Raw genomic sequence first — 24,257 nt, forward strand, 5'->3', positions numbered from 1 at the left:
AACACCTTGCCTAGTTGCCTTCTTGCTTCTAGCCTTACATCATTCATATCACCCCACCTTTTTTCGTAAGACTGAAGAATGAGCAGACCAGAAAAGAATAGTAAATAAATATTGACAATAAAGGTAAAAGAGAGCTGACACATGAAAACAATGTTGTAGACCTAAAAAAGTTACCAGAAGTATGAAAAAACAATTTTAAGAGTAAACGAGGCCCACTGAGTAAAGGTTTAAAAATTCCTACACGCATCAGGAGTTATTCAAGGCATCAGTGTCAGTACCACAGTCCAGTCCAGTTAGTGCAGACTCTCAAGACATAGTAGTTCTACAAAAACATTCAGTCAAGAGTGGAAACAACAGTGTGTCAAACATAGAAGACATTACAGTTGTGGCGCCTAGAGTTAAATCGGGAAGGGATATATGAACAAAATAATTCAGCAGGAAATATTTAAAATCTGTGCTGTAAATTATCAAATGAAAGCATGGGTTTTATAAAGGAGAGCCTGGTCTAGCCCCCGTGTTAGAGGGGGAAGGGGCAGCAAGGAAGTCTTCCTTGGGAACTGAAGTCTGAACTGGCGCGGTGGGTGATCCTGCTTCATCAAGGAAACGGGGAGGAGGGAGTGGGACGAGAGAGGAGCACCTGGGGGAAGGATGGACACCCTTGGGCCCTGCAGTAAGAGCACAAATGCTGATTCTGAGCAGCTGAAAGAAGGCCACATGGCTGGCCTGTGTCCGCGGGCTTGTTCCAACTCATCAGGAAAAAACCAGAAATTATGTTCAATATATTCTACTTCATAAGAAAGCCGTTTCCACTTGAAAGTAATAAAGTTAAAACAGTTTATTGCTGAAAATACAAACTGCAATTTGGCATTGTCATTTCATACAAACACTGAAGGATCTTCTAAGTATCCGGCACTATGCTAAGTGCTGGTGATACAAATATGAGTAGGTCACAGTCTGTGCCTTTGGGGAACTGCGATAAACAATGAAGAAATCAAGTAAATGAACAGTTGCAGTTAGGTACAAGGAGCACCTTGGTGGGTGTGGTTAAAGGCCAAGGGGACACCTATAGAAATGACTGTTTCACTCAAGGGTTGAGTTACCTTGAAAATTAATCTATGTTCAGTACATCATCACCCGATGTTAGCAAATTAATGGACTATGACTAAACTTAAGCATGAAACAAACCAGAAAATCTGAATTCTGACAGATATCGAGAGGTAATGAAATTGTTTAATGGACTTCGAAGTACACAGTCCTACTTCAGTAAACAATTCTGAGAATTAGATCAGCCCCTCTAAGCTTGGGCAACCATCCAAATAACAAGATTTGAACATAACTGGATTTTTGAATTGTACGTTTGAGATTAAAACAAAAATAAAGGAAACAGTGAATTAGACCAGACTGTACATACAAGTCAGGATCAAACAGAAAGTTAAAAAAAAGCCAACATAAGTTTATTGTTTTTTTATTGAGATCCAACTAAAAGATTTGACTTTAAAAGATTTAATAGTAAGAACTAAAATCAGCCTTTTCATTCACTGTAGTTGATAAGATCATCAATAAACAAAACCCAGAGGCTTGGACCTTAGGTTAGTTCTGCTAGTGATCAACTGTGTGAAGACAGAAATCACATGGTTTCTCTGAGTCTCAGCCCTCTCACTGTGAAATAAAATAATTTCATCAGTAATGTCCAATAATTCTAAAATAGTCTTTCCAGAAAACTATCCACCACTGTATCATTTTCACTGATTTCAGTATTAGCTAACTGTAATGGTAAAAATTCTGGAGAAGGCAAAGACATTTTGCCAATAATTTGCCTGGCCACAATACATCAGATTTCACAAACAATACTTTGAATTTGCAAATGTACTGTTGTTCAGTTTCTAAGTCATGTCCAACTCTTGGCAACCCCGTGGACTGTAGCCCACCAGGCTCCTCTGTCCATGGGGTTTCCCAGGGAAGAATACAGGAGCGCCATTTCCTTCTCCGGGATCTTCCCAACCCAGGTATCAAACCTGTGACTCCTGCATTGGCAGGCGGATTCTTTACCATCTGAGCCATCAGGAAATCACAGCAAATGTATAATGCCTGATAATTATGAAGCTAGGAAGTTGACAAGTAGTTCTGGAGTCTAGTGAAATCTCGTGGCTTTATCAACTAGGAAACACACACTTTCAACCAGATTGAATCTTTTTGATGAAGTCTGTATCTTTCTCTTGGATAAAAGAAACAATAAAATAATCACCCCAATATAATGTCAGGTATCACTGTACCAGTAGTAGGAAGATAAATGGAACTTGCATATACTATTTCTGTTGTAGGACATACCTCTTCTCACCTCAGTCATTTTCCCTTAGTGTTTTTGCTTAAAGTGAAATAAGGAATTGCAATATGTATGCCAAAGAGGAGTGTGACAACTTAAAAAAATGGAACACGGTTTTGTCACTTGATCCAAAAAGTGACATAGTAATTATATGTAACGCAGCATAATAATTCTAAATGTAATTGCAGTGCAATTTCGCTGACATCTCACTATCCTTCCCCATCATTATTATGCACAGATAACGTTACCTTGTTTTGCAAGTTCACCACCATCTCCTTAGGGCTTCCCAGGTGGCGCTAATGGTAAAGAATCCACCTGTCAATGCAGAAGACTAAGAGACATGGGTTCGATCCCTGGGTTGGGAAGATCCCCTGGAGGAGGAAATGGCAATCCACTGCAGTATTCTTGCCTGGGAAATCCCATGGACAGAGGAGCCTGGCGGGTTGCAGTCCATGGGCTGGCAAAGAATCCGACACAATTGAAGCAACTTAGCACACACTCATGATCTCCTTGAGGTGCAAATTTTTCAAATATGTAGATTCACTTTTAAGTACATGGAGCCTACCGCACCTATCTTATCACAGGACCTCAACATACGAGTATCAGCAACAGCAAAACACATATTTATGCAAATACCTAATGTCCTAGAAAGAATGACAAGGAAGGGATATTGTTTTCATAACATTTTGTAATGTAACTTTTTATAACACAAAGTAGTTTATCTGCCTTTTCCCCATGCCATGTCCTCTGTCGTCAGTGAGAAAGTCCACATCATAAAAGATGTAAGAGGTGTGGCAAATGTGACTGAGATGACTGTTTTAAAAAACAGCTGTTTTTTAAAACAATTATGAAATGATGGGGGAACTTTACTTATCTATTTTTGGTTGCACTGGAACCCAGGCAGATTTTTACAGGAAAGAGCATCTGCACCACACTTATTATCAAGACCAGCAGCCCCAGTCCCTCTGAGCTCCGGCAAGTCTGGTGGACAAGCACAATCTCACCCCTTTTCCTACCCGGACCCACACCTGCTCCATAACACATCATGTTAATAATGTGATATAAGCAGATGCTATACCCTTTGACAAACTCAAAACAAAATTAAAATGTATGGAAATTCATATTTTATATAAAGATGAAAAAAGTTATTGACGGATGTAAAAGTTCAGTGAGTTCTGTGATTGTTCATTTTATGTGTCAGCTTAGTTAGACGACGGTGCCCGGCTGCTTCATCAAACAGTAGCCTTAAAACTGCCCTAAAGGCATTTTGATGTGTCACTGTTTACAATCAGCAGACTATCAGTAAGGTAGATTATCCCACAGTGTGAGGGGGTGGGCCTCACTGAAGGACTTAAAGAACAAAAAAGGGTTCTCTGAAGAAGAAAGAACCCTCCCGTAGACTGCACCACAGAAATTGAACCCTCCCGTGCACCACAGAAATTCTACCTAAGTCTCCAGCACTCAGAGTCAAGACCTCAGCATCAGCTGTTATCTGAATCTCCAGCTGCAGGCTTGCCCCACAGACTTCAAACTTAACAGCATTTCACCAACAGCATGAGCCAATTCCTTAAAACCTCTCCCTCAATCAATCAGTCAATCAATTAACCTCAGTCTCTCTCTGTACACACACACACACATACACAAATCCTATTGATTCTCTGGAGAATCCTAACTAATACACATTTATCCAGAATATTAAATGTTAAGTATTCTCTTTGAAAAACAGATTTTTTTTTTGACCCTGCTAATGACACCACTAAATTCTGTACCAACCCTTGGTTTTAAGCTTAGGATAAACACTCTCTTATGAAAAAATTCATGAAACCAGCTGAGAATAAAGTGGACATACTGAGCTCATGTACTTTTAAAAATTAGATTTATGTGCTAAATATTGTGTACTTTGTACAGAAACTAAGTTTATATACTTTCTATAGATAAAGTAGTATGAAAACATGAAAGAAGCTGGGCAATCATGATTCCCAGTTAACAGCATAGGACTCTCCTTCTGCAGAATATCATACATAACAAAGTTTCATCATTTTGTAGAAATACAGTAACATAATAGCAGCACTAGGGGTCAAGAACCTGCCTGCAAATGCAGGAAACATAAGAGATGTGGGTTTGATCCCTGGGTCAGGAAGATCTCCTGGAGGAGGGCACGGCAACCCACTCCAGTATTCTTGCCTGGAGAATCCCATGGACAGAGGAGCCTGGTGGGCCACAATCTATAGGGTCACAGAGTCGGACATGAGTGAAATGACTTAGCACGCAATCACATTCTTATGTGTGACAATGGCAAAAATGTTTTAAAATCAGGGTGTATATTACAGTGTTTTCCATTGTAAGACTAGTTCTATATCAGTTAAACTTGATTTACATCAGTTCTTGATTTACATCAGTTCTTCCTGATGTGTGTGTATCAATCGTGTCCGACTCTTTGCGATCCCGTGGACTGTAGCCTGCAGGCAAGAATACTGAAGTGGATTGCCATGCCCTTCTCCAGGGGATCTCCCCAACCCAGGGATTGAACCTGGGTCTCCCACATTGCAGGCATATTCTTTACCATTTGAGTTACCTGGGAAGCCCATCTTCCTGAAGAATACCATTATTTTTCATATCAGAAAACAAACACACTTACAAAAAATTATGACAAGCAACAAGCAAATGGGCTTTGATTTTGGACCAAAGTTGTATTTTATTAAGATTATAAATGGTAGTTTAAAAGTGACATCTTGGGAATTCCCTGGCAGTCCAGTGGAGGATACTTCACCTTTCAAAGTAGCAGGTGTGGGTTCAATCCCTCGTCGGGGAACTAAGATCCCACATGCCCCACGGCCAAACAAACAAACAACAGAAGCAATACTGTACCAAATTCAATAAAGATTGTAAAAAAAAAGTCCACATCAAAGATAAATAAATAAAAATGACATCCTATTTATTATTTTATATATAACTGCTATCAAAAACACATTGAAATTATAAATTATTTTTTGACTGCCCACAAAGCTGCTGTGTGGGAAGTGTTTCAGAAAGACCGCCCTTCTGGAGGCGCCCTGAGGACCCACTACTTACTCACTGCAGAGTCATAGGAGGTGGAGTTGTGCTCGCCTCTCAGGAAGGGATATGGCGATAGGTAAGCGTGGGTGCAGTTCTTCCATGGGGGCTGATTGGCTGGGAAGGAAGGCAAGACAGAGGTATTTGTTACTGAGAGGCTACATGAAGACTTGTTCCCAGTAGAAGAGAAATACAGGCTGTGGGTGGTACACAAGCAAAATAGAACTACAGATCAACAAACTCAGAGAATTATTGAATAGGGAGGAATTTCCTTAAAAGTCTCATATGGAATAGCACAGGAGACCTGGAAAATGGATTCATCTAAAACATCTAGCTCATGACCTAATTCAGTGGAGAGAATGCCCTTAATATCACCTACAATTGAAATCACCAGATTTCATTCATTTTTACAACAGTATTCTCCAATTCCTAACATAATGACCAGCACAGAAAAAAAAAAGTTGTTTAAAAATCTAATAAATTTAGATCTAACTATGATTGGTTCTAACTAATGCAAAATTTCTTCTATATTCCACTTTCAGGGAAAAGATGTAGATGATAGACCATACAAGTTAATGATTATAGTTTATTTTTAGCATTTGAAGAAACCACAAGAAAGAACTTTAATGTTGTTTGAAATCTTGATGATTTCATCATATACCCTTTAAGGAGTAAAATATTTTTTCCTTCTCTAAGTCTTGGCAAACTCTTCCTCTTGCAAAGTCTGACTTACTTCACTTCACCAAAGCCTAGATAATTTTCATCGCAGGCAGATCGCATGCTTATTCTCCTCCCCCAAATGACAATCATAAACTCTATGAAATATTTCTCTCAAAATGCCATTTCATCATGACTTTGTTCCTTTTAATATATGACAACTTACTACTGGCCTGTCTTCTGTGATCTCAAATTTTTATGATATACTCCATAATCTTGACTTGTTTAAATGCCATACTTTGATTTATCACAGGAGTAGTTTTGATAAGAAGACTAATAATTTCAACCCACAGTAAGTCAGAAGGTAATAAACAGTTCTTTCATTGTTGGATGCAATAAGATAAAGGCTAGCTATTTTCAGTGAATTGATTTTCAAAGATAAACAACAATATAGAAAATACGGTTGAAAGAATGCACCTGTATTTTTTTAAGGAGCTATTCTATTTCAAAAAAGAACTTGAAAGTTTCTGTAAGAGAGTGGAAACATCAAAAGCAAAGCATTTCTTGATATTGCCCACAAACTTGGTTTAAGCCTTAATAGAGCAAGCTTTCATCTGTCACTGCTCATAATTGTTTTGTTATAAAAAAAGATTTTTTTAAAATTTTGAAGCTGTTACTATAAAATAATACATCTCTAATTCTGAATTTTTTAATTTGTGATTTCAAGGATTTATAGCCCCCAAAATAAAAACATTTATTTGCAACATAGCGATAATAGACACTCAAAAAACATACTATAGATAATATTTGTTTTGTTTGTTAAGGATGATGTATTTTAAATGTGGGCGAAGAAATAGTGGATTGTCCAATTCTGCCATAAATACTGACTGCAATTTTATATTAAAAAATAAAATAATTATTTCTATAGCCAATTCTGTTTACTGAAAAGGAATCAGTAACCTTGGAAAGGAACCTTTGAAAGATACCCCATTGAGATTCCACAGCTAAGAATCCCATCCTGTTTTGTAAGTGATGTGCCCCAAAATAAGAAACTATTCTTTTTTATTGAAAAGCCAGGTGTTGGGGTTGGGGGGGCGGAAATAAAGCTGAATTGTACTTACTGTACCAGAACTGCCAGATATTGGAATCATTCTCTCCCACAATCCCATTAAACCAACATCTCCAGAAGAATCCTTCATGGTGGAAAGTGACGTTTTCTATCTGTACAGAACACAAATGAAGTAACTGGTATCAATACAAGGAACACAATCTGAATAATTACATCTGGGAAATTTTTTAAGCAACGTATTGTTTCCCAAATAATAATGGTCATTAGCTTTCTACATATCTCTTCTGAGAAGAAATAGACATTCCACTGCTATTTTTGGATTCTCAGAAGATATGTAAGGCTATCGTTGTTACCAAGTATGACAACATTTTGAAGAAGAAACGCACATTTTGTTCACCTGAACACTTTCCCACTTCAGTCGCGAGAAGCCAGTAATCTGATCCAAAAGCCACCAGGAAGAGTAAAACCCCCAGAGCACCAAAGAGAGCCCCAAAGAAGATGGCAATGTTTAGCCTCATTTTCAATTCACTGGTTTCTGTTGAAATAAAATAAGAAAATAAATGAGAGCGGACACCCAGATCCTCAATTGAAAAAAAAAAGAATAAAGACTTCTGAGCAGGCAGGATCTTCTTGAGCAGCGTCTCTTAGCTGGTGTTTCAGCGGAGTCCCACTCACACGGGTGGTGGATTCTTGCTGCCTTTGCGCTCCCCTGGAGGGCCTCCAGCCCCGCAGCTGAGAATGGCAGGCTATTTTAGGATACTGACTGAGGAGTTGCCTCTCTCCCCAGGGGATCAAAAAATAGCTGACCTTCCCCTGATGGTGGAGGGGGTAGTATCAGGAACTGGCCAGAATCATCCTTATTGCTGTGGGGCAATCCGGAGAAGTGGAAAGATGACGGAATTGTGTGAGGTCCCTGCCAGCACTGGCCCAAAGTCTTAAGTGTCTGAACAGGCTCCTCTTGATCCAGAACAGCCATGACAACTCTGCAGACACTGAGGACCCTCTACAAGGGTAGATACGTCACAGGTGTAAGGAACCCACAAAGACCTCTCCTGGATATAACTGGAGAAAAGGCGTAAGTAGTTCAATCAGTCAAGAATCCACCTGCAGTGCGGGACACTGGCTGCAGCACAGGAGACCTGGGTTCGATCCCTGGGTCTGGAAGATCTGGAGGAGGGCATGGCAACCCATTCCAGTATTCTTGCCTGGAGAATTCCATGGTCAGAGGAGCCTGGTGAGGTCCTCTGAGGATTGCAATTAATTTCTTTTTGGATATTTTTGGAATAGAAAATAGTGGGTCAACTGACCTAACATAACACCAAGTACAGTTCAGGATCACAACCTAGAAATTCATAAGTATATTTAAAAGATCAAGAATATGGTAACATAAACTCTTAAAGCAGAACAAAGTACTTTTGTGTAGCACATGCTCTGACATCAATTGCAGTTCCCAGATCCTGTACAAGTTATTTCAAATGATCATCCCCAAAGTAGATTCATGAAAAAAGTCTCAAAAGTATATTATTTTATATATTAAAATGAGAAAATACAGCCCACATTTTCTTTTGTTTCTTTCATTTTAAATATTCAACCTCCTTAAAATAGGGAGTCCTACTTGACACCCATACAAGTCACCGAAGAGCAATTAATCTACACATTCTTCATGTCCAGCATCTCTAGCTCATTTCTTTGTTTTCACTCCATGTCTAAATATGCCAGAAAGAATTCTTTAAGTATTTGCGCAATATTTGAAAACTTTCACTGTCTCTAATGATTACTGTCTTTTGTATTCAGTTGTAACAGTGGTCTCTGCATCTTCTGAACAGGCATCTGACCTCTATCAGCTTCCTTCACCACTTTTGTTTGACATGGGATGGGTCCTTAGAAACGAAATCCTGTGTGTGTGTCTGCATGTGTGTGTGTTCGTGTGCATGTTCAGTCACTCAGTTGTGTCTGACTCTTTGTGATCCTATGGGCTGTAGCCCACCACGCTCCTCTCTCCATGGAACTTTTCAGGCACGAATATTGGAACGGGTGGCCATTTCCTCCTCTAGTCATCTTCCTGGCCCAGGGATCAAACCTGCGTCTCCTGCGTCTCCTACATTGACAGGTGGGTTCTTTACCACTGAGCCACCTGGGAAGCCCCCGATAGGCAGAATAATGGGTTCCCAAAGATGTCCGCACCCTAATCCTAAGCATAACCACATAATCTATGAATACATTACCTTACATAGCAATGACCTAGATTATACAGGTTGGCCCAATCTACACACATGAACCCTTAAAAGAAAAGTACAGAATCCTTCCTGACAGTGGTCAGAGAAAGAAATGTGACTCCAGAAAGTCAGAGACTTGCCAGTTTAAAGATGGAAGAGAGAGGCTACAAGCCAAGGAATGTGGGCAGCTTGTAGAGCATGGAAGAGGTTAAAAAAAAAAAAAGATTCTCCCCAAGAGCCTTCAGGAAGGAGTGCTGCCTACCAACACCTTGACTTTGAGGATTTCTGACCTCTGCAACTGCAGAAGAGTAAATTCATATTGTTTTAAGCCACTAACTTTGTATTGTTACATTTTTACGGCAGCAGTAGGAAGCTATTAAAGATGCTGTTCTATAGTTAATGCAATATAAGATCAAATTAAGGGGTTTTTCGAGGGATGGGTGGGAGGAATGCATCTTCAAGAAGTGCTTATTGGGAGCTTGTGACTGTCCAGGCATTTTATTAGATACACAGGCCCTGACCATGAGGAGTTCATGAGCTAGTGAGGAAAAAATGATTCATTGGAATGAGGTGCATAGAGGTTATAGTAATAAGCTTCTTGTCACCCCAAATAATTCTTCCTGCTCACCCACACACTCCCTCCCAAGATGACAGTAGTTGTGATCATGCAGTTTTATTGTAGGTGACAATGTTGTTACTTGGAGAGGAAGAGGAACCTTTATAGGAAAATTTTAATTCATTTTATTTATATCATAATGGCTTATGATAAAAAACCTATGCATTAATACCAAATCTTTAGCATATGCATTCACAAACACACACATATATACAAGCAACTAGATTTTTTAAATAAGTAGAAAAGAGTGTGGGATTTTGTTGTTGCTACAATTCATCTCAATTTTTATCTCTGTCACACACAAAATATCACCTTTCTGGAAGAGGTTCATCAACTATTTTTTTCACCATTTTTGGTTTATCCAAAAGTGAATAAGCATCATTATAAAAATGTGTATATATATACATACACACACACACACGTGTGTGTGTGTGTATGTATATCAAAGCAGCTACTAATTAACCAATCTAATTGTTTTCAACCATTCATTCATGGGCAACTATTTGAGAAAAATACTAGAGACTAGCTCTGATTTCATAAAACTTTAGTTCTGATTTCATAAAACTTAACTCCTTTAGCACAGTTATCATTATCCTCAACGTTTATCATAGTGCTTGACATATATGGAGCACTAAAATAAAATAAAAATCTACTTGTATTATGACTCTTGGCTGTGATGTTAAGTACACAGCCTGAGTTATTTAACTGGTGATCCATCAGTAAGAAATAGCGCTCATCTTGCCTGTTCTTTGTGAAACCTGTAGAGAAGGATTTTAGCAGAGTCTGTGCTTCCTCTGCAGATAATCACAAACCATCTTTTAAAAACTCCACTGTCGATTCTTCTTTAGAAACAAAATAGAATTTACCATCCAGGGGTCAAAATGTTTCTTTTTTAGAAAATTAGACCATTTGCCTATCGTTTGAAACACCTAATTTACCACCATTCCTAAAATATTCCCAGAGATCATTCAGTTATCTCTTCCTTGAGGTCTGCCAGCAGCTTAAAATGTCTAAGCTCCAGCATAATTGTTAAACAGTTGCTGTGTTCCAGTGATGTGTTCACAAATTCAGACATTGGATCTTCTCCCTTTCCATCTCTTTTCTAGTGAAAGACCGGGAGATGCGGGGAGACAGACAGACCTTAGCATCGACCTCAACTCAGTGGCTTCCCTTATAGCTCAGTCAGTAAAGACTTTGCCTGCAGTGCAGGGGACCCGGGTTCCATTCCTGGGTTGGGAAGATCCCCTGGAGAAGGAAATGGCAACCCACTCCAGGAATCTTGCCTGGAGAATCCCATGGGCAGAGGGGCCTGGCAGGCTACAGTCCACAGGGATGCAAGAGTTGGACACAACTTAGCGACTAACCCCAACTCACAGTAACCCTGTGGCAGGACAACTCCATCACCACTGTGTGTGCCCATGCCTGTGGTGAACACTGAGTCTACTTCCTGTGGGTACGATGATCACAGTGAACCCGCCAAGGCACAAGCATGGCGTCTCAGGTTCAACCCCTTGGGAGACCTTGATTGTCAGAAATGTAAACGGAGGTGAATAATAGTAACTAATGTTAATGAGCATCTGCTCTGTGGCAGACACCATCCTAAGCATATTAGACGCCTTGAGTACAAATAAGCCTTCAGTTGGTAGAATACGAAATAATCCGTTTCTTGGGCAGGAAGTTCAGCATCTAAAGGCCTTCTGGGTGGGAGTTAAAGACCTTCCTGCTGGCATACAGAAGGCCAGAGCTAAGTATGGGGAGCTCTGTATGGGGTCCTCCTGACTTCCTGGAAATAATATCCCACTTAGAGTCTGCTGTCTCTGAGAGAAATTATGGCAAAAACTATTTTTAAATTAATTTCTCAATCTAAAACAGTTTTTCAATCCATCTTTTAAAATCTTGAGAATACAAAGATCATGAGCATTCCAATGTAGTATGGCAAACTCCTCCCTTGTTTTTTACAAATTAAATAAAATCTGACAACCAAAGGATAGATGACCATAAACAATGGAAGACTTTGCCTGTTTTGATTCAATGTCTTTTTATTTACTTAACTGTGTGTTTTTTTTTAACCAGTAAACACACTACAACTTAACAGAAATCCCAAGTCATGTTTAATTTGTGAGTGATAAGGAGCAAAACATTTTTTCTAAGGTCATAATTTCCAATCTTGATATTGCAATAGTCTTAATTTCAACATATCTACTGAAGCTAGCTAAACATTCTACAAAAAAATATTAATTCTGGTTTACTTTATTCTTAAAAAAAATACAGGGATGACAATACTCAACATCCAAAAGTGCTGAACAAATGTGTAAATAAATAAAGAAATCAAACTTTCAGAAACAGAAGTGGTTTTGTGGAGATTTGAGGGTAAATTCTTTTTTGTCTTGGAATACTGTTATAGATCCACAATCTTTGTCTGCCGTTCCAACATTAAAAATTTCTGAAAACCAAAAGCTTTCAGCAAACCAAACCTGATTGGCATGAGGATGCATATAAACTACAGTATGAATTCTTATACATTTGATTGCACAGGCACAAACGCCTTTGATTACAGTGCTCACCAGGTTCCACGGGGGTGTGGTGGTGAGGGTGTTAGGTAATGTACAGCACACACATATTGCTACTTTTTCAAAATCCCCCAAATTCTGAGTTCTAAACACACCAGGCCCTAAAGGTTATGTATAAAGGTTTGTGGTCCCAAGTCCTAGACACAGACAATAGACTGAGTGATGACCCTAAAATCAATCGTTTCCCTTTGATCACTATTTAAACAGATTTTCACTGCCCATGAACCATCACCACAGGTCTCTGTGACCCTAATGACCTCTTTAAGTCTCTTTTGTGTTGTGGTTCTTGGGTCTTGTATGTCATGCTCCCTGCTTCCTCCCCAATCCAACAATGTGGCAATAGGACCACAGCCTGTAACTTCACGAGATTATCTTTACAAGCCTTCTCATCCTGCACGTAGTATAGAAACAACAAATAAACTTTGGGGGGGGCGATGATAGAGGTTCTGTCTTTGCTTACAGCTACATCCCTAACCCTAGCACAACGCCCTATGTAGGTCCTCAGTAGGTAGCTCAGCTGGTAAAGAATCTGCCTGCAATGCAGCAGACCCTGGTTCGATTCCTGGGTCGGGAAGATTCGTTGGAGAAGGGGTAGGCTACCCCCTCCAGTATTCTTGGGCTTCCCTGGTAGCGCAGCTGGTAAAGAATCCGACTGCAATGTGGGATACTTGGGTTCAATCCCGGGGTTGGGAAGATCCCCTGAAGAAGGGAATGGCTACCCACTCCAGTATTCTGGCCTGGAGAATTCCACGGACTGTATAGTCTATGGGATCACAAAGAGCCGCACAGGACTGAACGACTTTCACTTTCATAGTAAAAACTTGGCTGACCAAATAGCCATCTGAGTTGAATTAAATTGGGTTGAACAGTGCCATCTGCTGGCCGCAGATAAAGTTTGCATTCCACCATACGCTAAAGTCCATCGGGATTTTTATCACACAAATACTGCAGTGCAAGGATTTGCTGTTTTCAGAGTTTGATGCTGACCAGCCTTAATTAAGATTGTGCCATCCCAGTACTAAGGCTCTGATAAATAGCTTACGTTGAATGTAAGTGAATCAGGATCCATCCACAGGCTCATTCACTCATTCACGTGGGCAGTTTACACTCCACTGAACTGAGAGCTACTTACAGAAGGAACTCACACAAAGGGATTATATTACACAACTATCTTCCACTTTGAAAAAGGGTCTGATGCCCAGCTCCAAGTTCAGTTCCCCAAGAATTCCATTAGTGTGCTGAAGGGCATTAACTCTCGAAAGGGGGAAAAAACTTGGAACTTATTTTTTTTAAAACTGCTTTCGATTAAAATCAACACACACACACACACACACACACACATCACTTCAAAAACAAAACTGGGGACCAAAGGGGAAATGTTTTGATATATGAAAGTAGAAACGAAAAAAATGTAACTTATAAGAATGTATGTATTATATAACAAGTACAAATTTAATGATGGCAATTTTGATTTTAACTTACTCATCCCTTTGATTTCTTGTATTTCTTTCTGAAGGAATACATTATACTCCCTATACCAGAAGTCTTGTGAATGAGAAGAGTCCCCTCTCTGGTCCCTAGGCTGTGAAAGCGCTTTGCGTGAATCTTGCATACATGATTTGAGTCTTAACTTATAGAAAGACATTTTTATTTATCCTTGCCTCTGGGGTATGTTGCCTTCCCATTAAAAACCTTTGTCACTGGGTCATTCTTTACCTATCAAGATGAAGATGGACTTTTAAAATTTCCATTCCAAAGACTTTTCCAAGAAGAGACTTATAGAAGGTTCAGATGAGTCCAGGGTCTGTGAGTCACTTCAAGTCAAGCCGCAGAGGAACGACACTCCAATTCAGGAGTGAGTGGGAGGGCGGGGAGACACATTCCTGTTACCTTTGTGTCCCCAGGCCTCTGTTGGGGAAACAGCTGGTGCTGCATTGATGTGAACACAGTCAGAACCGCCGCAGGTACTTCAACCTTCTCTTCAGGTCCTGCTCAGCCAAGTCCCTGTTTAAGTCCTGTTTAATTTGACCATACATGTGCTAAGGGATACAGCTGGCTTCCCATGCGGCCCAGTGGTAAAAGTATCTATCTGTCTGTCAATGCAGAAGACACGGGTTCGATCCTTGGGTCAGGAAGATCCCCTGGAAGAGGGAACAACAGCCCACTCCAGTTTTCTTGCCTGGAGAATCCCATGGACAGAGGAGCCTGGCAGGCTACAGTCCACGGGGTCGCCATGAACTGAGTTAGACATGACTGAGCAACTGGCATGCACACAAAAGGGATAAAGTTAGAACCTACCAGGATACTCAAATAGCACAAAAGCTAAATAACAACGACAACAGCAACAAAATAGTAACACCTTGGGCACACACAGAGCACTCACTTTGTCCTGGGCACTATTCTAGGAGCCGTGGGCTTACTGATCCATTAACCTCCATGGACTTAGGACCTGTGGAAGAGGTAATTAAGGTTAAACAAGATCATAAGGAAGGGGCCCTAATATCATCCCAGAACAGGGAAACAAAGTCAGGAGTGAGATGCTCTGGGCATACCTCAGCTCAGTATCAGTTGACAAATAAATAACACAATGTGACAAAATCAGTAAGACTTCCATTTCCATCTTGAAATTTAGAAAGCTGGAAAGAGCACTCTGCCTCCTTTCCTGCAAGTGAAAGGTGAGGCAAACCGGCCCGAACCTTAAACATAAGGCAGCACTCGGGCAGTGCTCCCCACCCTCGGTGCCACGGGCGTCGAACACTGGATGATTCTGTTGTGGAAGCTGGGTGCCGCCCTGTGAGTCGTAGGACATTCAGCAGCACCTGTAGTCTCTACTCACTGGATGTCAGCAGCACAGCCCGAATCCCAGCATGCCCCAGGCAGCGCCAAATATCCCTAGGAGGCAGAGTCACCCTCAGGTGAGAAGCACTGCGCTAGAGAAAGGAGGTCCTATGGCGCAATGGGGGTCACCACGGCAACGACAAACCACCCTCACACTACTCTGGACCCGAGTAACACATACCCTCACACTGAATGGCTGGCCGAAGGAAAAGCGTGTGTGTGTGTGTGTGTGTGTGTAGTACTAATAGCATAACTTCACTACCTGTTGTCCTATACAGCATGCCAAATTTTCAACAAAATATGACGGGACACGTAAAAAGCAAGAAAAACCAGCTTGAGCTCTATTTCCAGAATGGTAGCTTGGGCAGCTCCACAGATCCGTTCCCCAGTGAAATAAGTGTAACTCGTGAAATCTATTTCAACATCTGAACATTTAAAGTCTAAGGAAATTGCCCTAAAGGCAAATAGAACATTGCTCAAAATAAAGACTACTTAGATTTTTATAAGAACACCAAGTGTCCTTGACATTTTAGCCATGACCCACTCTCTCCTTATTTCACAAAATACACAAAAAATAATAATTCACAATAGACTACTGGCCTAAATGTAAGAACTAAAACTCTTAGAAGTAAATGTGGGTATAAATATTCATCATGACCATGAATTAGGCAATGATTTCTTATATAACCCAGGAAAAGCATAAGCAATACAAAAATTAGATAAATGGGACAACAATGAAATGAACTTTTGTTCATCAGTGGAAACTACCAAGTAAGTGAAAAGATAACAACCTGCAGGGTGGGAGAAATATTTGCAAATTATATATCTGATAAAGGACTTGTATCTAGAATATACAAAGAACCGTAACAACTCAATACTAAAAAGATAAACAGTTTGGAAATGGGCAAAGTGTTTGAACAGACATTTCTTCAGAGAAGACATGCAAATGACCCTAAAGCACAGGAAAAGATGACCACCAAATGCTACACAAAATCCTACACTCTTCCCATCAAGAAAATGTAAATCCACCATCATTGGAAAGTAAATGTTGAAGAGGATGTGGAAAAATTAGAGCCCTCATATACTCACAGGGACGGGGGAGCCTGGTGGGCTGCCGTCTATGGGGCCGCACAGAGTCGGACACGACTGATGCAACTTAGCAGAAGCAGCAGCAGCAGCATACACTGCCAGGAGGAATATAAAATGGTGCAGGCACTCTAGAAGATAGTTTGACAGTTCATCTAATGTTTAAACATAGAATTACCAAACGATCCAGAAGCCCCACTTTGAAAAGAAAACATGTATTTATACAAAAACCTGTACACAACCGTCCATAGCAGAATGAGTCATAATATCCAAAAACTGGAAACAACTCAAATGTCCATCAAAACTACCAATTTGGTAGCATGCAAATTATATCTTAATAATAAATCCCATGTACAGAAGGCGCCTGGTGGGCTACAGTCCAGACACGAGTTAGCCACTAAACAACGATATTGTTCTGGAAAAAAAAGGACAAAAAGAAATGCAGGCTGAAGAGACAAAGCAATCATCACAAGTAAACACAGATATGACATAGATGCTGAAACTATACCCCAATGGGATTAAAATAATTTTGATAAAGATGTTAAAAATTATATTGGAAAAGACAACGTGTAAGATAAGATAGGCATCTTTAGCAGAGAGGTGTAAACTATAAGTAAAATATCAAATGCAAATTCTAGACCTCAAAACACAGTAACAGAGGTGGAGAATGTCTTTAACAATTTCACCAGCAGGCTAAAGACAGCCAAGGGACAAACCAGTGAACGTGAAGACAAATCAACAGAAATTATTCTAGCTAAAATTTAAAAAAAAAAAAAAGTGGAAGAAAAAAATAAACCGAACACATCATTCAAGGTCTAATGGGCAATAGCTTTAAATCATGTTATTGTATCACTGAAGTACAAGACAGAAAATGGGGAAGAAGAAATATTTGAAGAAATAATGGCTGAAAGTGTTCCTAAATTAGAGACACATCAAAGAACAGATCAAAGAAACTCAGTGCAAATAAAGCAGGATTAAAACCAAGACAGAAAAAACATACAAGTAGGCCGATCATATTCAAACTGCTGAGTATCAAAGAAAAAGATAAAATCTTAAGAGGCTGCCAGAGAAGAAAAAGTGGGCTTCCCTGGTAGCTCAGCTGGTAATGGATCCACTGCAATGCAGGAGAGCCCGGTTCAATTCCTGGGTCAGGAAGTTCCCCTGGAGAAGGGAGAGGCTACCCATTCCAGTGTTCTTGGGCTTCCCTGGTGGCTCAGCTGGTAAAGAATCCACTTGCAATGAGGGAAACCTGGGTTCGATCCTGGGTTGGGAAGATCCCCTGGAGGAGGGAATGGCAACCCACTCCAGTATTCTAGCCTGGAGAACCCATGGACAGAGGAGCCTGGCGGGCTAGTCTATGGGGTCTCAAAGAGTCGGACACGACTGAGTGACTAAACACAGGCCAGAGAAGAAAAAGACACAGCTAGAACACGGCAGACACATCATCAGAGAACATACAGATATGAAGACAATAGAGTGACATCTTTTAAGGACTGACTGAATTAAAAACCCACATTTCATCTCAAATAAAAGTGAAGGGAAAATCAAGCCTAGCCATACTATAAAAACAGGGGGAATTCATTGCCAGCACAGAAGATAAGAAATGTTAAGGGCTTCAGGAAGAAGCGATGTGATACAGATCAGAGAGTTGGTTCTAAAGGAAGAAGATAAAATTGCTCTAACTGTAGTTTCCTACAGTGGAAGCATTTATTACTGATTTAGATCTTTCTTGTTTCTGACACATGCACATGCATTCAAAGCTGTAAATTTCCCTCTAAGTGCATGTTTGTTGCATCTGACAACTTTGACAAGTTGTATTTTCATTTTCATTTAGTTGAAAATGCTTCTTTATCTTGAGACTTCACCCTTGACCATGTGTTATTTAGAACTGTGCTGTTAACCTCAAAATATTTCTGAGTGTTCCAGTTACTTTCCGTGATCAAGTTTTAGTTTAATTCCATTGGGGGTACACAGCATACTTTATATTGTTTCTCTTTTTTTGAGATCGTTAACGCCTATTTTATGGCCCAGACTGAGGTCAATGTGATCTTGATATGAACAGGTATCCTGCTGATCTAGCTGAATTCTAGATCCAATGGAATGTGACGCTGTTCTCTGGCTTTCTGCATTTGTGAATATGATATGTCTTGTGAGGGGGGGGTTGCTATTTATCCTGCTTGCTTGCTGTTCTGAGTTTCATGTGCCTGTGTGTACAGTTGCCTGTCATTAACTTTGGAAAATGTGAGGCTATTTTTACTTTAAATAATTGTTCTCTCTCCCTTCTTCTAGATATGATCTCAGATGGTCTAGACCTACAATAGTTTGGAGTGGGGCTTGGGTTCCCAGCCAGAGATTGAGGTTGTGTCGGGGCAGTGCAAGCACCAGATTCTAGCCACTAGACCAGCAGTCGGTGCCAAGGTCTTTGGTGCTTCAGCTTTGCAGAAAAGAATTTCCATAAAGACGGAAAGCAGTGAAGCAAGTAAAGTATTTACTAGGAGGAAAATGAGAACAATACATGTAGATAGACACACGGGCAGACTCAGAGGGAGAGTCCCTGAGCTGTGCCATCGTGGTAGTTTGAATTAATTTTATGGGGCATTTCTCCCAGTTTCCTGTGGCCAATCATTCTGATTTGCCTGGTTCACAGTCCATATTGTGCTTCCCTGGTAGCTCAGTTGGAAAGAATCTGTCTACAATGTAGGAGACCCAGGTTCGATCCCTGGGTGTGGAAGATCCCCTGGAGAAGGAAATGGCAACCCACTCCAGTATTCTTGCCAGGAAAATCCCATGGACAGAGAAGCATGGCAGGCTACAGTCATGGGGTCACCAAGGGTGGGACACGACTTAGCGACTAAATCACCACCACAGTCTATATCTGGTATATCTTAGGATCTTTCCATATGTGCACACACATCTCTCAGCCATGATGGATCCTACTGAAAAGGCCTATAGGTAGAACATCCCTTGACATGACTCCCCTTTGTCCTCCAAGAAGCCTTTTCTGTGTGTGTATGGTTGGGAAGGTCTCCTGACTTTGGGAATGAGAAATATGTCATTTGTGCAGGGTTCAGCCTCTTTCCTTAATTGCCTGCTATTCTTATCTTGGAGTTTTGGTCAATAGAGAATGAATCTCCAGTTGTTTTACCCTGGAGGCGGGGGTGTCCATCTGCCTCCTGCCTTAGTATCCCAATTTTGTATATATGTTTTCAAATTGACTGACAGTTCTTCAACATTCTGATTTTTTTCCCTTTTTTTTTTTTTTTTGTCTTTTCTTTCCAGTATGGGAATCTTCTATTGACTTAATTTCAATCTCAATGATTTTTTCCTTGGCTGAGTCCAATCCACTGATGAGTCCATCAAAAGCAATCTTAACTTCTACCACAATGGTCTTGCTTTCTATCATTTCCTTCTGATTCACTCTCAGATATTTTGTATCTGCTTATATTACCCATCTGTCCTTATATCTTGTCTACTTTCCATGAGAGCTCTTAACAGTAATCACAGTTATTTTGAATCCCCTGTTTGATAATTACAAGATTTTTATCATATCTGACTCTGGTTCTGATGCCTACTTTGTCTCTTAAAACTATTTTTCTTCTAATAAAATCATAATTGTTTTCCTGAAAGTTGAATGTATGTATTAGGTACTAAAAACTCAGGTACTGGGGCTTTTAGCATAAGGCTTTATGTGAATATGTGTTGGAGCTAGGTTGTGTTTAATATTTTCATAACTGTAGGTGCCAGAGACTTCAGTTTCCTCTTTTTCCCTTTTTCCCCCCTATCTCTGTTGCCTTTGAACTACCCTAGAAACTTGTTTTAAAATAGGGTCTCTGTCTTACATCTTTCTCAGCTGTAGTTTACTGTTACTATAGCAAAGCCCTGTTTATATTTTCATAAGGTGGGGGTACTTTTATAAGCTTATGATTAAATCTCTGTTTCAGTGAGCTTGAGTCCTTGGACGGTGACTTCCCGAAGCATTTCTTAGCTTTCTCCCTGCCTCCCATTACGTGAGACCAAAAGACAGACAGGGTGCTGGAGTGGTCTGATTATCCTTTTCCCAGGTGCCTGATGGCTCAGACAGTAAAGGATCAGCCTGAAATGCAGGAGACCCAGATTCAATCCCTGGAGGAGGGCATGGCAACCCACTCCAGTATTCCTGCCTGAAGAATCCTATGGACAGAGGAGCCTGGAGGACCACAGTCCGTGGGGTGGCAAAGAGTCAGATATGACTGAGCACACGCTACTGTGGACTTAAAAAGCTACTGGTTTTCACTTTGTCATCTTTTTTTCCCTTATTTTTCAGTGTGGGAGCTGCAACCGCCAAGCTCTTCACACATTGGAACTGAAACCACAGTTCTCTAAAATCTTTATATGAATGGAATTAGACAGCATATCCTCTTCATTTGGCTTCTGCAGTCAGCATAACTATTTTGAGATTCATCGATGATGTAGCATGAATTCATAGTTCATTTTTATTGCTAAGTAGTAATACCACAACTTGTTCACTAATTCACTTGACAGATATCTGGGTTGTGTTCAGTCTAGGGCTATTGCAAATAAAGCTTGTAGCAATAGTTGTGTATAAAATCTTGTTTGGCTATATGCTCCTTTATCTCTTGGGTAAATATCTCATATGCTGGGTCATATGGTAGGTGTATGTTTACCTTTTTAAGATATTTTCAATCTCTTTTCCAAATTGGTTGTGGCATCACATATTCCCACCAAAATTACTGTCCCCTATCCCACCACCTCTTGGTATATTCTTTTCATCTGCAGACATTCAAATGATGAACAGTTGGATCCCAATGCAGCATACTATAAATGAGAATGCTTATCTTAATAATATTCAGTCTTCCAGTTCATGATCATGGTATACATCTCTCCATTTAGTTATGTACTTTTTCATACCTCTCAGCAATGTTTTGTAGTTTCAGTGTACAGGTTTTTGTTAAGTCTTTAATCTTATCCCATTTAAAAATTAAGTTAGCTTACTACAGTTTCACAGATGCCAGCAGAAGACATGAGACGCCTGCATCAGAAACAAAAGACTTTATTACTCATAATACAATGAGCAGCATAAACATTAGCATGTTTGTATCTGTTTCTCTTGCCTCCACATCCCACAAAAGTGATGTCCATATTGATGCTGCACATCTAGTGGATTTTCATTTCAAGTGAGAACACTGGGCTTAGAGTATCTATAATTTTCATAATCTGTAAGTAAGCTTTATCTTTAACCAGTGGGGATACGCAACATCTTTCAAAGCTGTGGCATAAATAGGAACAGTTACAGGTTTACCATTTGGCCTACCCCTAAGCAGTACTGGCATCAACAGGTCCAAAGAAAAAGGGATGTCTCTTTGCACATTTGTTGGTCAAATGTATCCCCATTTCACATTCCATGTTTACAAAATGATTTTTAAACTCCAATTTCTAATTGCTTTCTGTAGCATTTGTTGCTGTTGTTTAGTCGCTAAGTCATGTGCGACTCTACACCCACCAGGCACCTCTGTTCCTAGCAATTCCCAGACAAGAACACTGGAGTAGGTTGCCACTGCATTCTGCTTTGTGGCATATGGGAACAAAATTATAATTTGTATACTGATCTTGTATTCTGCAACCTCATTAACCTTACTTTATGAGTTCTAGTAAATTTTTTCTGTAACTTCCTTAATGTTTTCTACATAGATGACCATGTGGTTTATGAATACAGTTTTATATCTTTCTACCAAATACAGATGTCTTTTATATCTTGTGCCTACCTACTGCATTCAGCTGGGAAACTGATGAAAATCACTGGGAAGCTACCGGAGCAGTGCCTGTGGAAATGGCCAGGAAATTACTTGCTGGGGCACCTGGGAGGTTCTCCTGGAAACCAGCTGGGATGCCCAGGGAATGTGCTGCGTGTCACTGCTAGGGACTAGGGATCACTAGATGTCTAACAAGTCAGCCACACACCACAGGAACAAGAAGAGAGAAAAGCACTTCAGTGTGTTAGAGATGCTCCTTCCCCATGCAGTGTCCCTCAGCATCATCTACAGACAGAGTTTCACATCGTGCCAGCTAGCAAAGATGTTTCTACAGAGTCCAGCGCCAGGATCACACAACAGAGCAACGATGCATGTATTTGGAGCTGATACCAATAAACTGATCACCGGTACAGTCCGTTCTTAGGCTACTTGGCTTCCAAATGCATCCTTCTGTTCACATTTCAATTTTCGTAAAACATCACCACGAAGGGAAAACGTCGCAACAGTCATTGTACCCATTCTACTCCTCATATTCAGTCTTACTGAATTTTCTGTTACCTAAAGACTAAATTAAGCTAAACTTACTAAAATTATTAGTTAATTTAAAAACTTACTAAAATTAAACTTCAAGGACCTGTAAAATTATATTTGGAAGAAGAAGACAGAAGAAAATAGTGAGCATGGGCCAACACCCACATGCATAACAGAAAATACCCAAAACCTCAACAGTCCTTACCCTGGAAGTGGCCCCAAAGTCATAGCTGGTATCTGTGGCTTCCGTCTTTATTTTACTACCTATTTCTTCCTTGTTTTTTTTTTTTAAGGCTAAGGTTCTTTATCTAAAAAAGGAAACTTTTCTAGAGATTTATTTCAGAAATAGTAGTAACGTTAATGACCTAATTCAAACTGAGGACAGCATGAAAATTAACATATAAATTCTTCATGTCTTTAAAAGAAGTCTGCAATTAAGTGTCCTTATTGCTGAAAACACTTATTACGGGAATAACAAGAGACACTGATTTCTTAAATGAGATTTTTTTGTCTGGGGGTTTTTATTTTTTGTGTGTGGGATTTTTTTTTTTTTTGGTTTGTTTGTTTTATTGCTTTTTTCGGCCTATTCCTTCTTTCCCTTGCCCTCAGTCCAAACGTCAGCTGATCAGGGGTCTTTACCTCACGCAAGGATGGACATCTTTCTTCAGGAGTCCAGGAATTGATTCTTCCACAGTTCCACATTCTTTTGTTTCCTTGTTTTTGGAACGCTCCACGCAGAGTCCTTCCTCACTCCACTGGAGACGATCATCCAACCTGCCCTCGGTACTCCGGCTCCATCACTGCAGCCGGGAGAAGGTCCCTTTGGGTTTCCTGACGGTTTGGTGGCTTCCGGAGGCCCACCCATCCCGCTGATGGTCTCACTGCCCAACACAGCGGAACCTCTGCCCCACCCCTCGTGGAAGGTCAGCCCTCCTGGGATAAAAACCCTCCAAACCAGGAGGCTCCAAGTTGCCAAGACAGATGGCAGCGATGTTCTACAAGTGAGCGGCCCTCGCAGGTCCCAGAAAAAGCGCTGGGGCGATGTCTGTGTTAATATATAGACTCCTTACCCCCAGGAGGCTGGTCCACACTGGGTCCTCCTGTGTTTCAAGTGGGAAAAACGAAGCTGGGAGGGGCCGAAGGTTCTTTCTCCAGGTCAGTCACCGACAACTAGGCACGCTCACTCTGAGTCTCTTCCCGCCAAAGCCGGCGATCCCCTGGGACACCCCGTCAGTTCTGAGCTAAAAGCTCATCATCGCAATTCCCTCCAGCCAGGCAATGGCAGGGCGAAGCGGACTCTTTATCCCCAGGGCGCGCAGAGCATCATCACCACCATCACAAAGCGAGCGCGTCCGGCACGGACGCCCGTTCTCTGGGCGGGGCGCGAACCCGCGGGGCCGCGCCGAGCCCGCCTCGCTGCGCCTGCGTCGGAAGCTCCGCCCCTGAAAGAAGGGGCGAGGCGCGCGGCTCTGCGCGGGCGCAGCCGCTCGCTTCCGCCGGGGGCGGGGCCGGCGCGCCGAGGGCGGGCCCCCCGCGCGCCGCCCCCC

General features: G+C 40.9%; 1 protein-coding gene across 5 annotated transcripts in view; it reads right to left on the minus strand.

The window, feature by feature from the left end:
• TMEM182 (transmembrane protein 182) overlaps positions 1 to 24,133 on the minus strand; it is a 63,415-nt gene extending 39,282 nt beyond the window's left edge. The window contains exons 1-4 of one of the 5 annotated variants that reach the window (XM_065929654.1): positions 23,350 to 23,372; positions 7,490 to 7,638; positions 7,156 to 7,255; positions 5,396 to 5,494 (exon numbers count right to left, since the gene is read on the minus strand). In XM_065929654.1, coding sequence (XP_065785726.1) covers positions 5,396 to 5,494; positions 7,156 to 7,255; positions 7,490 to 7,621 — 331 coding nt within the window. In that variant the 5' untranslated portion in view covers positions 7,622 to 7,638; positions 23,350 to 23,372. The other 4 variants (XM_065929655.1, XR_010662377.1, XM_065929656.1 and 1 more) reach the window with 4 other exon arrangements.
• Positions 24,134 to 24,257: the final 124 nt, after the last annotated feature.

Source organism: Muntiacus reevesi, chromosome 3 (assembly GCF_963930625.1).
Source record: "Muntiacus reevesi chromosome 3, mMunRee1.1, whole genome shotgun sequence".
NCBI lineage: Eukaryota > Metazoa > Chordata > Mammalia > Artiodactyla > Cervidae > Muntiacus > Muntiacus reevesi.